The sequence below is a fragment of the Nipponia nippon genome, unplaced genomic scaffold (genome assembly GCF_047370975.1).
Source record: "Nipponia nippon isolate SJK-2023a ecotype South Korea unplaced genomic scaffold, ASM4737097v1 scaffold_44, whole genome shotgun sequence".
Classification (NCBI taxonomy): Eukaryota; Metazoa; Chordata; class Aves; order Pelecaniformes; family Threskiornithidae; genus Nipponia; species Nipponia nippon.
In genome coordinates this window covers 1,286,262-1,302,183 of record NW_028262363.1, presented here as the reverse complement: position 1 = coordinate 1,302,183, position 15,922 = coordinate 1,286,262, and the positions used below count along the sequence as shown (strand labels likewise).

The 15,922-nt window shown below is 58.7% G+C and overlaps 1 protein-coding gene and 1 non-coding gene across 3 annotated transcripts; one reads left to right on the top strand and one right to left on the bottom strand.

Annotated features, from left to right (window-relative positions):
- Positions 1 to 986: 986 nt before the first annotated feature.
- TRNAF-GAA (transfer RNA phenylalanine (anticodon GAA)) lies at positions 987 to 1,059 on the top strand. The gene has a single exon. It is a non-coding gene; the product is annotated as a tRNA-Phe (tRNA).
- A 2,788-nt stretch (positions 1,060 to 3,847) lies between these two features.
- LOC148052819 (scavenger receptor cysteine-rich type 1 protein M130-like) lies at positions 3,848 to 11,243 on the bottom strand. Of its 2 annotated transcripts, none has more exons than XM_087778560.1 (9): positions 11,134 to 11,243; positions 10,149 to 10,463; positions 8,008 to 8,322; positions 6,619 to 6,654; positions 6,193 to 6,330; positions 5,366 to 5,479; positions 4,848 to 4,931; positions 4,478 to 4,630; positions 3,848 to 4,159 (listed from the first exon to the last, which is right to left on the bottom strand). In XM_087778560.1, the coding sequence occupies exons 1-9, from the start codon at positions 11,198 to 11,200 to the stop codon at positions 3,975 to 3,977; spliced, it is 1,407 nt and encodes a 468-aa protein (XP_087634686.1). In that variant the 5' UTR covers positions 11,201 to 11,243; the 3' UTR covers positions 3,848 to 3,974. The 2 variants fall into 2 exon arrangements, with proteins under 2 accessions (XP_087634686.1, XP_087634684.1); XM_087778558.1 differs by having other exon boundaries at positions 3,848 to 4,231; positions 5,366 to 5,461.
- Between the last annotated feature and the right edge of the window lie 4,679 nt (positions 11,244 to 15,922).

The following is a 15,922-nucleotide window of genomic DNA, read 5'->3' as shown; positions in this document are numbered from 1 at the left end:
GGACGTCATTTAGCAAGGCAAAGCTTTACACTGTGTCTTGGTGTCCAGGTGCAGGTTTTGGTAGCTGGGCGGCTGCAGGGGTGGTCTCTGTGAGAAGAGACCAGGGGCTGCCTCCATGCCAGGCAGAGCTGCTTCCAGCCAGCTCCAAACAGACCCATCACTGGCCAAAGCTGAGCCCATCAACGAGGATGGTGGAACCTCTGTGAAAGTGTATTTAAGAAAGGTCACAACTGCCAAAGTGGGAGAGGAGTGAGGGAAACAATAGTGGGAGAAACAGCCCTGCAGGCACCACGGTTGGTGAAGAAGGAGGTGCTTCAGGCACCACAGCAGGTTCCCTGCAGCCCATGGCAGAGAGCACGGTGGAGAAGGTAAGCCCTGCAGTCTGTGGAGGACCCAACCCTGGAGACGTAGGATATTTCCTGCAAGAATGGTGGCTTGAGGAGAGCCCATGCTGGAGCAAGTTCATCTCAAAGGACTGTAGCCCACAAGACGGACCCCATGGGAAAAGAGTGAGAAGGAAGGAGCAGCAGAGAGGAACTGTTCTGGACTGACCACAGCCTCCATTCCCCATCCCCCTGCCCTGCTGAGGGGTAGAAGAGTTGGGAACAAACGGGTGAAGTGGAGCTGAGGAAAAAAGGATGGTGGGAGGGAGGCCTTCCATCGGGAAGGAGATAAGGTCTTCCACCAGTCCCACAATTCTTCCACCTCGAGCCTTTACAGCTGCCCATGCCTGGCCTGCCCACTTACCTTTGCCACTGTCACATTTGTACAAGGCCCCCACACATCTTGGCACAGCCAGTGCGAGCTGGCCTCCACCAAAGCTGGAGCCCACGGGGCCTTGGAGGCAGGGAGGGGCCAGGTCCCCTCTGCCTGAGGCTGGGCACAGCTTTTCCCTGGGAACCTCCCTGAGGAGCCTCCTCCTGTGTGTCAGCCTGTGGCCTGGCACCGCTGCCACAGGGACAAGCATTAGAATGGGGCAAGGCAGGGCTGAAGTAGCTCAGCTGGGAGAGCGTTAGACTGAAGATCTCAAGGTCCCTGGTTCAACCCCAGGCCTCAGCAATCATTTTCTCCCTTCCATGTTTGCAAAGCCCATTTGCCTTCTTCCAGCCTGCCCCAGCCCTGCTTGCTCCTTCACCTCTTGCCAGAGCACCATCGCGGCTCTGTAGCTGTAGATCTGTGGCTTAGAAGGAGCCTTCCTCCAGCACCAACAGGCCCCCGCCCCTCCCTGGGCAGGACTCTCCCTTCAGTGCTCCTCCGGGGTGGTCTCCAGCTGTCCCTCCTTCCCTGCTCCACAGGGATCGAGATCTCTCCTCTGCGGGGTCTCTGCAAAGACCCTGTCTCTCTCCTCTTTGTCATTCTCAGTGGTGCACAGACTGGTCCCATCCTCACACACCTCCTTCACCTGGACCCCATTTCCCAGAAAAGAGGCCACTGTCCCCGCAGTCCCAGGGAGACGCACTCCCTGGAGCTGAGGCCTGAATGGCGGCATCCTCCCTCCGGAGGGAGCTCTGTCCCAGTAAGACCTCTCATGTGCCCAGGACAGCTGACAAAGCCATGCTGAGGATCATTCAGCTGGTGCTCTCCAGCTGTCCAGCACCTCCAAAGGAGTTTGGCTTTTTTCGTGACTGAGCTCAAGTGAGAGGACTGGGAGAGGGAGAGACTCTCTGTCCAAGCAAGGTTACTGTCTGGCCAGCTTTGAGCATGAGCTTGACAATGCTTGGCCGCAGGGACAGAGCCTGCAGGACTCTCACTGCTCCAAAAGAGTCCTTCTAGGTTGTTCCTGAGCAAGAACAGGAGAGTCACCGAGAAGGATGGGCCCTGGGGCCATGTGTGCAAAGCAGACTGGATGAGCAGCCCATCCCCTTACCTCCTCCACTCCACCACTCCAGAAGTTCACGGTGACTGCGGTCTGGTTTTGATTCCCCCAAGCCCTCTCTGCCAGGCAGGGGCTCACTGGGGAACAACTCTATGGCACTGGGCGACACAATTGCCCCAGCTGTAGCACCACGAGGACACCACCCCTGCGTGTGGCCAAACCGTCGGCCTTTCAGTTAACAGCTGACCATGCTCACCCCCCCTGCCACAGACACCCTTAGCCCCAGGGAGAGGGAAGCTTGCCCTTCCCCCCACCTGCAGGGATGCTGGGGGGCAGAGGGGTGCAGGGGGAGGCCCAGTGCCTGGATGAGGGGCTGTGAGCTTTCTGCTCCTCTGTCCCCTCCACCGCATGCCCTGGGCTGCCATCAGAGCCTGGGGGCACCTCAGCCCAGGGAGGGCATTTCCCTCAGCCTCTTGCTCGGCTCCTGCTGTGCAGTTGGGGACAGATGTGACACAGAGGGCTGTAGCCCTGGGGGGCAGGGGAGGCTCAAGGGAAGGGGTTTGCTCCTCTCCATCAAAACACCCCACGGTGGGCCAGAGCGTGGGAGCAGCGCCTGCAGCAAGAGCCTGCTTCTGCCCCATTGCCCTGCAGAGACGTGGAGGGGCAGTGCTCTGTAGTACAGCCCTGTGCCAGGATCAGGCCCCAGTGCAGAGGCAGTCCGGACTTCCCCCATCTCAGGAGGGTTCCAATGCTCTTTTCTGCAGAGGGTCCCTGAGGCACCAAGGGGGACAACAGGACTGTGCTGGTCACGTCACGGGAGGAGAGTGTCTCTCCTGCTGGCAGGTGTCAAAGGGATGTAGCTCAGTGGCAGAACACCTGGGTTGTGAGATATGGCCTTTCACTGCAGGGTCTCCAGCCCCTGGGAACGGTGAGAAAGAAATTTTGAAGAAATATGGTACAAAAGTGAAGCAAAGAAGAGGGGGGGGCGGGGATGTCTTCTGAACACAGGACAGTGGGCACCAGTATGGACACTGACCTGCGGATTCAAGCCACCACAGGCAGAGACAACGCAGAAAAGCCCACTGTGTGTCCCATGCCACCTCCCCACCAGCTCTGCCCTCCCCAGCTCTAATATTTCTCCCTTACTCTGGCACCTGGCAGAGCTTTGCCTCCTCCTCCTCAGGGAGATGAGCCACAGGCCCTGGGGGTGTGTGAGGGGGCAGCACACCTGAGCAGAGAGAGCCCGTTTCATGGCATTTGGGGGCCTGAACAATCCGGCCCTGCAGGCTGGGTCTGTGCCCTGGAGCAATGCAGGATCAGCACTGGGCCCCAGGTCTGGGCTTGCTCCTGCAGCTCCCGAGGACCTCCCCGAGGGCGTGACAGTGAGACCCCAACCCTCTGCACTGCTGCCCCACGCTGGGCAGAGCACGACTGTGGGACATCCACGGGAAAGCAGTGTTTCCAGGGCGAGACCCCCAAGGGGATGGGTGACACACATGGGCACTGCAAACACAGCCTCCATCCCATGGGAAACCCCCACCGGGGCAGGCTCCAGCCCTGCATCTCCACAGGGAGAGATGGGCCCAGGGCTGGGGATGGAGGGGCTGGCTTGGGACCGGGGGCTGCCAGCAGGAAAGCTCTCGGGACCAGGGCAGAGGGGTGTGTGAGCCTGGGCTCCCCCTGGGCCCCTCCAGGGTCACCCCAGGGCTGGAGGAGCTCCCAGCAGGGAACGGGGCAACACTGCTGTGGGAGAGGAAAGAGCAACTGGGGAACGCTGAAGTGAAGAGATGGGCACTCACGGGACCTTGGAGAGAGATTTTGGCTGGAAACTGTGGCTGGCAGGATGGAAATGTCTCTGTCAGCAGGAATATTCCCCAGGGACCATGGGCTCTTGCAGCCCCACAATCTGACCCCGAGACTGCTGTCCCTGAGAAGTGCCTCTTCCTCACCACCATGTCTTTGTGCTCCGCTCCTCCCGATCAGCCTCAGGGAGACACCCTGACACCTGCCCAGGCAAGCACCAGCTGTGGCTCAACTCCCTAAAGGCTTTTAATATGAACAAATATGCAAGCACGATGCAAAAACAGGGGAATAAAAAGAGAGGAAATGCCTGGCTGTTTCTGCTGCCCGTGGGAAAAGGGAGACGGTTCCCTGGTGCTCACGGCTCTCCCAGCTGCACAGACCTCTCCTCCCTCCTGGCTGCACCCAGCTGCATGGCAGGGACGGGCTCTCCTGGCGCGGGGCTCAGGGACTGTTGTGCACTGAGCTCCGGTGGCACAGCCTGTGTGTCCTCAGGGGGATGTGCCAGAGACACCTCTTCAGCATCGCCATAGCCTGTGCTCTCTGGGGACAGGGACCAGGCATCTCCCTCAGCTCCAGGGGCCCCAGCACGTCTCTGGGAGCACAGCTTTGCCCCTGCAAGCAGCAAGGCAGCCATTGCACGTTCTCCCCATGGGGTGCCCCTCCTGCTCTGTACATCACCTTCCTCCCTTCTGCTCACCAGTCCTGAGACGTTCAGCTCCCTCTCCCACCCCCGGGCCCCCAAGGAAAATTCCAGGGGCACAATCCCTCATCCCAAAATTTTGGGCCTTTCAGTACAACGATTCATCCGGCACCAGGGATGGCAGCCCAGGATCCGGCAGCGCTCTCTTTCCCTCTCACCTCCAGGTGCATCCCTGGGTCCTGCTGCCTCCTGTGGTGCCCTGCCCATTTCCCAGTCTCCCTGCCCAGGGGCACGATCCTCCCCAGGGTCAGAAACCTCCCTGGCATCATCATAGCCATCCGCTGGGTCACCTCCGGGCAGGACTGGGACGTCTGAAAGGAGAGGGGAGCTGGTGACAGGGAGAAGATACATTTGCAGAGCAGAGGATGGGAGGATGCGCAGGGACGTGGGGCTCAGACACCGGTGTTGGCAGCACCACAGGAGACAGCCCCCAGGTCCTCCCCAACTCCGACGGTGACACTCAGTGACACCGCTGTTCTTCCCATGTCTGCAGGGAGGAGAGATCCACTCCTTCCCGCACCCTATTACCTGCTGCTGATCCCGGACCATCCTCCTCCTTGCTGTCCCCGGGGTAGGGCTGCAGCTTGGTCAGGGACCCCTCTGAAGAGAAGCCTGGAGAGAGGCGCAGCGGCTGTTAGGGGAGTGCGCTCTGCTGACCAGGCTTGTGGTCAGTGCTGCTGGGGACAGCGGACCCACAGAGGCAGGGCTGAGTGGGGAAAGGGCTCAGGACTCACCCTGCTCCCCTGGGACAAACCCTGTCCCAAAGGGGCTCCCAGAGCTGCCCCGGGACAGCCCCTTCCCTCCCCCCTCAGGTGTCCCAGAGGGGTGCAGGGACAGGCAGAGAGGGGCTGTCCCCAGCTGGGACGGGAAGAACTGGTGGGGAGGAAGCTCCTCTCTTGGGCCCAGGACCTGGCTGCTCTCCCCACAGCCCCCACAGCCCCAGCACTGCAGGGACCATGGGCCAGGGGACTGCAGGGGTCAGCCATGGGTGGGGTTGACAGGGAAGAGCCTGGCAGATGTGCCCCCTGGGAGGAACCCACACCCACCTGAGCCACTGAACCTCGCCTGCTTCTCCCACGCCGGGCTGTAACCGATCTCCTCATACACGGCCTCAGGGAAGGGCTCCCAAGCTCTCCCAGAGCCTGTGGACAGCAGCAGGGCTGGCCCATGGACAGGCAGAGGTGGGACAGGATTCCACTCTGCTCACCCAGCTTTGTTCCCATGGGCCAGGGAAAAGGCTATCGCCCCAACACAGTCCCGCTGTGCTGTCTGCTCACTGCTACCACTTCCTCAGTCAGGGCAATGTCCCCATGGACATGGTCTGGGGCAGTGACAGCCTTGCACCGTCCCCTCAAAAACAGCCCCTGTGCCCCTCTGGCCCCTGGGTCACGTCCCTCATGCTGAGCTTGGAGCAGCTCCCGCCTTTCCTCTCCCCTTTCTGCCCCATGGATCCATAGCATGGCCCCTTCCCTGCTTGGGGGAGGTCAGGGTTGAACAGAAGAACATCCTCGGGGCCTGAAACCATGGGGATCGACCCTGCTGCCATGCGTTCCTCCTGGCATCTCCCCTGCCCCACAGCCCCCTCCACAGCTGCCCAGAGCGCTGCCAGTGTGATGTCCTCCTCTGTCTCCCCTCTGCTCCCATCTCCCTCACCCCAGCTCTGCCATTTCTGTCCTCAACCCATTCCTAATTCCCCCGTGTCTGGACTCTCTCTGCCCCTTGCTGCTGGTGGCCCATGGTCAGGCAGTCAAGGAGGCGGTGCATGGGAATGAAGGCAGCACACACCCTTATCCCCCCAGCTCTGCCTGTGCCACTCACTCACACCTCACAGCACCCCTGGCCTTGCCAGGAGGCACCTTTCCCCGCCACCCACCTCCGCGCCCAGCCCTGGCGCTTCGCACTTGTCCGGCCAGGAGGGCCAGCACAAGGCAGAGAAGGGCCCCCAGGATGATGCAGATGATGACGGGCAATGAGACTCTCCCGCTCGCAGTCGGATGGCCCCGGGTGGGATCTGCATGGCAGGAGAACAAAAAGGGCAGCACCAGGCCTGGGAGAGGTGAGGGGCTGAGACAGCCCAGTCCTGACCCCCATTACAGCAGGGGTAGATGACCCCAGGAGTGAGTCATGAGGAAGCTCCCACCCTGATGGGGAAATGACAGACCTGCCAACCCCCCTGCCCCACTGATATCCCAGTGCCTCCAACTGGGACTTTCACATCCCGGCAAGGAGCCTCTTCCCTCCTGCCATGGGTCACAGTTGGCCCTGAGAAGATCTAGCACCATCGGGGAGGACAGGTTACCTGGTCGGGGGGTTGGTGCTGCTGTCTTGGGTGCAGCTGCAGAAGAGAAGAAGGAGAGGTGGGCTGAGAGGGTGGGTGTTCAAAGCCTGTGACATGCCGCGTGTGTGCATGTATCCCTGACACATCCCATGTAAATTGCCCCTCCTGCAGAACTGGTCAGGGTGGCCAGAACAGAGAGCAAGGCCCTGCTCTGGGTATAGGGCAGGATGGCGCAGGTAGCCCAGGAGATGCCCCTGGGGGCTGCAGGGACCTGCAGGCAGAAACCAGAGGACATCCAGCCCCACAGAGACTGCTGCCCACTTGGCACCAGGCTCCCATGGTGGACGACCCCCACGTCCTCTGCAATCCCTGCTGCCAGCGCGCTCTCAGGCACGGAGGTGTTGCAGAGGGTCAGGTTGGCCTCGTGCCCTGCGCACCGGACCCCTCGCAGCCCCACGGGACCCGTCCCTCTCTGAGGCTTCGGGGGGTTGTAGGCTCTCTCTGCCTCTCCGCACCGCAGCTGCCGGCACACCACGCTGCCCTCCTGCATGTCCCACTGCTCGTCCAGGACTCGGCCCCACGTCCCGCGCTGCAAGATCTCCACTCGCCCGTCGCACCGGCTCCCTCCACCCACCAGCCGCAGGGATGGGGAGCTGCCTGGGCCTGGGGAGAGCAGCCATGCCCCAGCCCTCAGCACCACCAGACAGCCCACAAACCTGCAGCACCTCTCCAGGCTCTCCAACCCTCACAACCGCCTGCAGCTCACCCGCCTGCTCCCAGCCCTCTGCGGTCAGCTTCAGGAGCAGCTTTCCACAGGCTTGGTTCCCCAGTCCCTGAGCCTTCCTGAGCAAGACACGCTCTTTGCTCTTGGTGGGGCAGAGCCACCCAACACGTCCCTGCTGAGGCAGATGGGGCAGCTCCCGCAGGAGGGAGCAGCAGCCGGCGGTGGCCTGGGGACAAGATTGGGTCTTGTGCTGACCAGAAGCGAGGGCAAAGCCCAGCCCTGCTCTGCAGCTCACACCCCTTGTGGGTGTGGGATTGGGCTCTGTGGGACTCTCTGTGGGGCTGGGACAGGGCTGTCTGCAGCCAGAAAGATGGAGTGAGCCCCGCAGCCCTGCACTGGGTCTGTCCTGCAGCAGGACAGCAGAGGACCCCTGGACTCATGATGGCCCCAGGGCCTGATGCCCTGCCCTGGGGGCGGTAGATGTGCCTGACGCTGTTCAGTCCTTAGCTCTCCCACATCAGAGCAGTCAGTCTGAGCAGAAAAAGCTCTCCAGAGCATTCCTGGTGTAGCTAGGGTTTCTCCAGGGAGAAATTCACCCTGCTGTTGCCGTGGGGTCCTCTGCTTTGGGTGGCCATGAAACACCCAAGGGGCAAATGGAGTTAACACAGCGCTGTCCCAGCACTCACCTGAGCAAATGACAGCAGCTTCGTTCTCATGGGAGCACGGTGAGGCCCCCAGGGTGGTCACTGGGCACTGTCCCAGGTGGGCTTCAGTCCCATCACATTGGAATGAGTCTCTCCAGACAGGTCCCGTGCCTCTCCCAAAATGCCCTCCTCTGGGAATGGACTCAGCAAACCCGCAGTCGAGGTGACGACAGAGAACGTGGGCATCCGAGAGATCCCAGCGGGAGGCACAGAGGGTGCCCCAGGACCCCAGCACCTGGACCTCCACCCTCCCTTCACACGCCGTCCTGCCGTTCACCAGCCTGAACCCTGTGTGCTCTGGGAAGAGAGACGGAAGAAAGCCTGCTTTTCTCCTCCTTCTGACTGATTTTAGGGCTGCAGACAACCCCATCACCCCTTCTGTCCTCACACCCAGCACAGCATGGCACTGTCCCTGCCCTGCTCCCCTTGGCCCCAGCACACCCCCAGATATGGAACACCCCACCCTCAGTCCTTATGTGTACAGGTGACACCAGCGGCATTCGTGCGGGTGCAGGGCTGGTCTCTGTGCGATCCCCTGGGGCAGAACATGAGGAAGGATTCATTCCCCACACACTGCAGCTCTCTGTCCCACATGGCACCAACGCCTTCTCCAAAGTGAGCTGCCCTGGGCACAGGCAGGGCTGCACCACACTGCAACTCCCTGCAGACCACGTCGGCAGATTTGGGACCAAAGTCTGAGTCACAGACAGGTTTCCACTGGTTCCCATCGCGGATCTCCACGCGTCCTGAGCAGGGGCTCTCCCCTCCGACCAGCTGGACAAATCCTGGAGCAATCAAATTCCCCGGAGATTTCCCAGAGCCCTCTGGCAGTTACATGCCCACGTCCCACCTGGTCTGCAAGGTGGCCACAGGCAAAGAGCCCCACAACCCTCCCAGCAGCTCCCAGTGGCTGCTGATGGCACAAACACACCAGGGACACCCTGCCGCTCCTCAGACATCAGCACAGCACTTGTGGCCTTGCTCCTCTCCCAAACCCCCAGCCGTAGGCACTGCTCAGACAAACTGCTGCCATTTTGGAGACCCTGGGCTTCCTGGCAGCGCTCCGAGCACTTGGGGCCCAGGGAGACTGGCCAAGGCACTGTTGGCTGCTGCAGCCTGATCTGCCCACTGAGCTCAGGGCCTGGCTGAGGAACCCTTGGAATCGCCAGAAACACACCCTTCTCTCAGGGCAGTCTCAGGCTGTTGGGGCACTGCTGTTAGATGGGCCATTTCACGGGGTACAGCTATGGCACAGCTCTAGGTACAGTCAGTGTCTGTGCCAGCCCCCCACTCTGGCACCTGCCCAGGGAGGGGGTCCTCAGCCAGGGCCAGAGTGCACTGCCAGGCACGCACATCCCCATCAACGGCCAGGCAGAGGGCAGGAGAGCGGGCAGAGGGGCAGCCCTGCGCTGACACGAGCTCCCCGTGCAAGGACAGGCACCGAGGACAGTGCAAGGGCTGGCAAAGCCCCTGTGGCACAGGGCAGCCGGGGCTGGGGTAGGCAGGAGAGGCTGGGCAGCGGGTCACCACTGACAGCACGGGGCCATGTCCACGTGGGCTGGCTCTCACGGGGTGACCCTGGGAGAGGAATGGGGTGCTGTGTGCCCCTCTGCTCCTCTGCCCAAGGCCAGCGCTTTCCCCTGCTGAGCAGCCCCTTTGCTTAGGCCGAGGGACTCATGCCTGCCAGGAGGCACAGTCCAAAAGTCCCCGGCCACTCTGCACCCTTCCCTGGAGATGTGGGTGGCCGCATGAGCAACTCTCGGTGCCTCTGGCATGGGGGGACCTGGCCCCTGGCAATGCCAGACAGGTCCTGGCTGAATGGGAGGAGAAAGATGGGCACCAACAGACACCAAGGGGCAGGGAGGGGGTTTCACATGAGCCCCAGGCACCAACGGAGTCTGGGCTGAGCCCCCTCAGGGACCAGGAAGGGTGTGCGCACCCAGGGTGGGCTCTCACGGGGCTTTCCTCAGGCACTGGCAGAAGCAGCAACATCTGTCCCAGCTCAGCAGTGCGACTGGCCACACTGGGCCCTGATCTGGTGTCTACTCATTTCTTCTTGAGGACACAGTCAGTTCCCTCCCCGCATCCTGGCCTCAAAGGTAGGGAAATGGCTGACCCCTTACCTGAACACGTCACTCCAGCATCCTCACTGTGATCACAGTTGTGTTTACCCCACCCACGGTGTCTGCAGTCAGACAGGGCAGACTCGGTGCCACCACAGCCAACATCATCCATCCAAATGGGGCCAGATCCTTGCCCAAAGTGTCCATACCTAGGAGCTCTGACAGGAGACCCACAGCCCAGCTGCTTACAAACCACTGCAGCATCGGCCATGTCCCAGGAGTCACTACACACGGTCCCCCACTGGCCCTGCTGTTTCACCTCCACTCTCCCAGCACAGCGCCCGCTGCCAGCCTCCAGCCTCACCTCCGCAGCCCCTTCAAACACCAAAACACGGGACCGGTCAGGAGAGGGCCGAGCCCCAGACTGCAGGTCTGGGAGTCGAGTCACAGCACCAGGCTGGGAGCCCTCTCCCCCCTGAGCTGTCCCTGGGGAAGTGTGGGGGTCCCTCCTCTCCCCATGGGCTGTGCAGGCTGGGGGGGCCAACTCCAGCCCTGCTGGGCCATTCGCTGCCCCACAGCCCTCGGCACCTCCTCCCACTCCAACAGCCCCCTGCCCATGCCCACCCACACACCGTGCCCCCAGGCCCTGCACAGGGCACTGTCTCCTCGCCAGCCAAGCACACCCTGGAAAGCCCCATGCCCCCAGGCCCGCAGCTTCCCCTGCCCACCACCTGCCCTGCCACCACCCAAACCCACACCACCCTCAGGGCTTCCCATGTCCTCAGGGAGCTCTGAGACGATCCCAAGGATCCCCCCAGCCCATGTCCCCTCCTCTCCCCCTATGTGGGTGTCCATAAATGCAGCCAGACATGGGCTGCCTTAAACACAGAGAGGCAGAGGGAAAGGCAGAAGGTCCACGGACCTGAGCACCTTCTGACCCTTGTCTCAGTGGTGCCTGGAAAGAAACCCCATTCCCAAAGGGATCCCGATGACCCCGCTGGTACCCGCTGACCCTGGGCTGTGAGACAAGGGAACCGGCACTTACCCCTGCACAGCTGCACCCAGAGGAGCAGCCACAGCACCCGAGGGGACAGGACTGCCTCCATCCCCATCCTGAGCCTCCTGCCCTGCTGGCACAGCCCTGCTGCGCCCCACTCCCTGCCACGGCTCCTGGGGACTCACGGGGACAACGACGATGGGAGGGTAATATATCTCTGCAGATGCCGACCCAGCTGCAGGAGGAGCCAATCAAAGCAGCAGCAGCACCTTTTGAGACATTATCGGGAGCTATCTCCCCTCCGACACAGCCCAGCCCTCCAATGAACTTCTCCAGCGCCGTTCATGACCATATATGAGGGTCACATATGTCCCACTGCGGGTGTCATGGTCGCTATGTAAGGGGATCATCATGGGAGAAGCTGAGCGTGGAGGGGAAATGAGTCCATCAGTCCTTGCACCCTGCTGTGGGGACTGGGAGCACTGAGCATCTTCTACGGTGGGCTCATCCAAGAACCCAAGGTGTGAGTGTCCAGCCACCGCTGACCCACGGGAAGCACGGAGCTGGGACTGCACCAGGGTCTGTGTCAGGATGGGAAGGAAACAGCCCCTGCCCCTGCTACAGACCCCACTGGGCTGGGAGCAGCAGCTGGGCAAGGGCCTTGGGCAGGGGAAGAGCTCCATCCCAGGAGGGCTGGCTCGCCCGTCCCTCCCTGCACAGCCCCACCCTGGGTCCCTCGCAGGAGCCAGAGCTGGGCCATGGCCTTGCCCTGGCAGCAGACCTGCAGCCCAGAGGCTCAGGCAGGCCCCTGACTCTCAGCCTGTCATCGAGCGGCCGTTCTTCCCCACAGGCGGATCGGGAGCTGGAGCCTGCAGGTGCACAAACCACAGCCCACGGGGCCTCGCAGCGCTCGCCGCGCTCCCCCCGCAGCGCAGCGCCCGGGCAGGAAGTCTGTGGTTTCCTCCTGGCACCGTGCCCAGGCACATCCCTGCGGTGCCCCCGAGCCACCCCCAGCCCGACTGCTCCTGCCAGGGCTGCAGGGGCTGCTCCTTCGGCCTCGCAGACACGGGGCCGGGCAGCTCCCGGCCCCCGGCATGCCCCGCTGATGCACACGGCCGCTCTGCACCGAGCCCCACGGCCACGCGGTGCCATCGGTGACGGGACTTCAGACCCTCCTCCTGCCACAGCTGTGTGCTTCTGAGTTATAGTGACGGTGACCTCACACCCTCCTACAGCCACCACTGGGTGCTCAGCAGTTACAGTGACGGTGACCTCACACCCTCCTACAGCCACCACTGGGTGCTCAGCAGTTATAGGGACGGTGACCTCACACCCTCCTGCTGCCATCGCTGTCTGCTCAAGAGTTACACTGTCACACGGGTGTGGGTGCTGTGCACAGGCTTCTGCTGATGATGGTTCTTCCAAAAAGCCATGTTTGGGTGGGGTCCAAATACTATTTTGATGACACCAGAAGCACCCACACAAGCCCTATGCCTGCTCTTGGCCTATAGCTGATCCCATACTGGTGAAATCACAAGCTCGTACACAAGCCATGTGCATGCTACCTGGCCTATCCGTCCCTCAGCCACAGGTGATGTCATAACATCTAAACCTGCAACGTGCCTGCTTCTGGCCTATCAGGTATTCGGACACCAGTGACCAAACACCTACACAAACACCTACACAAGCCATTGTTCTGCTCCTAACCTATCAGCTCCTCAGGCACCAGTGACACCACAGCAACCTACACCACCTGTGGCCCTGCTCCTGGCCTATCAGCTACCAGGGCAGCAGTGACTTCACAAGCACTTACACAACCCAGGGGCCTCTTCCTGGCCCATCAGCTCATCGGTCACAAATGACCTTGCAAACACCTACACAAGACAGGTGCCTATGCCTGGCCTACCAGCTTCTCAGGCACCTGTGACCTCAAAATATCCAGCGCAAGACATGTTTCTCCGGGCCTACCAGCTACTCAGGCACCACTGACATCACAAAGACATTCACATGCCATGTGCCAGATCCTGGCCTACTGTCTGCTCAGGCACCACTGACCTCACCAGCACTTACACAATCCATAGGCCTGCTCCTGGCCTCCTCGCTCCTCAGGCAGGAGTGACCTCAGAAGCACAGACACAAGCCATGGGCCTGCTCCTGGCCTAGCAGCTACTCAGGCAGCAGAGCCCTCACAACCAGCTGCACGTGCCCTGAGTCAGCCCCTGGCCTATTGTCTGAGAGTGGCCTCACAAGTACGTATCTGCCCATTTCCATGTACTTGCCGTTGAGGTACTCAGGCAGGAGTGACGTCACCAGCACATACCAACCTATTTGCTATGTAGTCCTCTGGTGATATATTGTATATATATGGTGATATATATTATATATAATATATATCATTATATATTATATATATCATAATATAGTTTAATGTAATATAATAATTATTATATTTTTAGAATTATAATACTTATATTACAATCATATTAATTGTATAGTTATAATAATTATTATTTTATAATAATTTTGATAATAAATATGATAATTATACTAATTAATATAATATAATATAATATAATATAATATAATATAATATAATATAATATAATATAATATAATATAATATAATATAATATAATGTAATATAATGTAATATACTAATTGGTATAATATTATATTATAATATAATTTAAAAATACATTTTATAATATATTATTATATAATTCTGTATTATATACATTGTGGTATACATAATATCACATATTATGACATTTTATACATATTATATATATAACATAGATATATGTGTTGATATCTATTCAATATCGTGTGGCAAATGAGTCTGTTGTTCCTTGGAGGTGGCTGTAGCCCCTGGGCACGTTCCAGCTTGTCCACACCCCACCACCTCTCAGGCACCCTTCTGCCCTGCTGAAGCCCCCCCACCCCAGACCTCTCAGGGCTCACTCCAGTAGCTCTTCTTAAAAAAGGTTTTATACATTTCATCCCTATGTTTTAATAGCTACCTATATTTACTTGCTATAGCTCTATAAATATTTACAAAGATATATAAATCTATACATAAATACATATATAGGGGTACATCTATTTAAAAATATTGTACCTATTTATATATATGTGTACGATTATTTATAAATATATATATTACATAAATGTATCTTTATATCTGAGCACTTCCTGGACCAAAGGTGGTGGGCAGCCAATCACAGGGCTGCCTGAGAACATGCGGGTATGAAGGCGTCATGAAATGGCTGTCAGCCAATCACAATGCAGGATGAAAAGACGTGGGGAATGAGGCTGGCAGAAGTGGCGGCCTCCCTGTAGGAAATGACAGGGGCCTTCCTTTGGGACGTGCCCCTGGGGACAGCGGGACGGGTGGCCGGTCCTGCCAGCCAATCACAGGGGCTGCTGAGAACACACGGGTGTGACGGTGTCGAGAGATGGCCATTAGCCAATCACAGAGCAGTATGAGCTTTAACAAAAGGGCAGCTCACTGCCATGGAATGGCGGCACCCTGTCCCAAAATGGCGACCAACCCAAAATGGCGGCCCCTGTGGATGCAGGGGAAGGGCCTTCCGGGTCTCCCGTATCTCTGGGCCAACCGGCAGGGGTGGCCGGTCCTGCCAGCCAATCCCAGCGGAGCACATGGCCGGTAGAGGAGAGCCACTTCCGGGGCACAGGGCCCCTGCGGGTGCTGGGAGGGGGCGGGGCTTCCAGCGGAAGCTGGTGGGCGGGGCCCCTGTCCCGTCATGTCTCCCGCAGCAGCGGTGCCCGTGCTCTGGCGTGTTCCAGGGCAGGGATCCCAACAGGCACCGGGAAGGCACGTGGGGAGGTGAAAATGCTTCTTGGGAGCCGTGGGCAGAGAAGGGCTCACTGTGGGGTCAGAGCTCCCGGCTTTGTGCCGGACGTAAGACCTTTCCCCGCCTCCCAGGGCTTCAAGGCTGCACCACCTTCCTCAAGAAAATAATTACAGAAACACCTCCAACAACAAAAAAAAACCCCTTAAACTGCAAAACACCCTAGGAAAAGAGGATGAGGGGAGAGAGGCAAGGATTAAAGGAATAAAACCCTCAAAGTCCCTGCATCTGGTCAATGTGACGGATACACTTGGCTCCGAGCCGCACTTTGGTTCAGGCTGACGCAGGAGCAACAGCCCTCACGTCCTTGGGGTGAACATGTGAGCTGGAAAGCCCCTGGCTGACGTACAAGGCAGTGAAGGTGTCTGGAACAAGATTTCAAAAGGTGGTTTTGAAAGCCAAAAGTACAAGATGCCAGAGCTAAAATGAAGACATCTTGTCTATACTGCTGACTAGCAGCCAGCTACTTCACCCTAGAAATATTACCACCAGGATGGGCCCAATGTGAGCTCTCCCTGACTGGCAGCTGGACGGCAGGCGAGGTGACTCTCCCCTCGAGCAGGGACGCCTCTCAGGGTTTGAGATCCCTTTCCTGAGACTGAGAGATCCTTCCTTACCCAAGGCAGAGAGATCCCTCACCTGCGACAACACCCTCGGTAAGTGACTGCGAGCATGCTGAATTAATACTATGAAACAGTACTTAATCCATGTAGCTCCTCAGATATTATAAACATGGTATGGAGAATTCCATTAGACATGAACCGTTGATCAAGTCTGAGACTAATTAATAAGGTGAGCCTTGCCATCAAATTTGTTGAACCTTAGTAAACCACTGTTAGACCTTTGTTAAATTCCATCTAACTTATTGAATGTTTTCAAATTATTCTTTTACCTCAGTAAAACCTATTGCTGCTTCTCTCTTTTAAGTGGGGTGCATTCTGCTCTTCTGCGACACCATGGAAGGC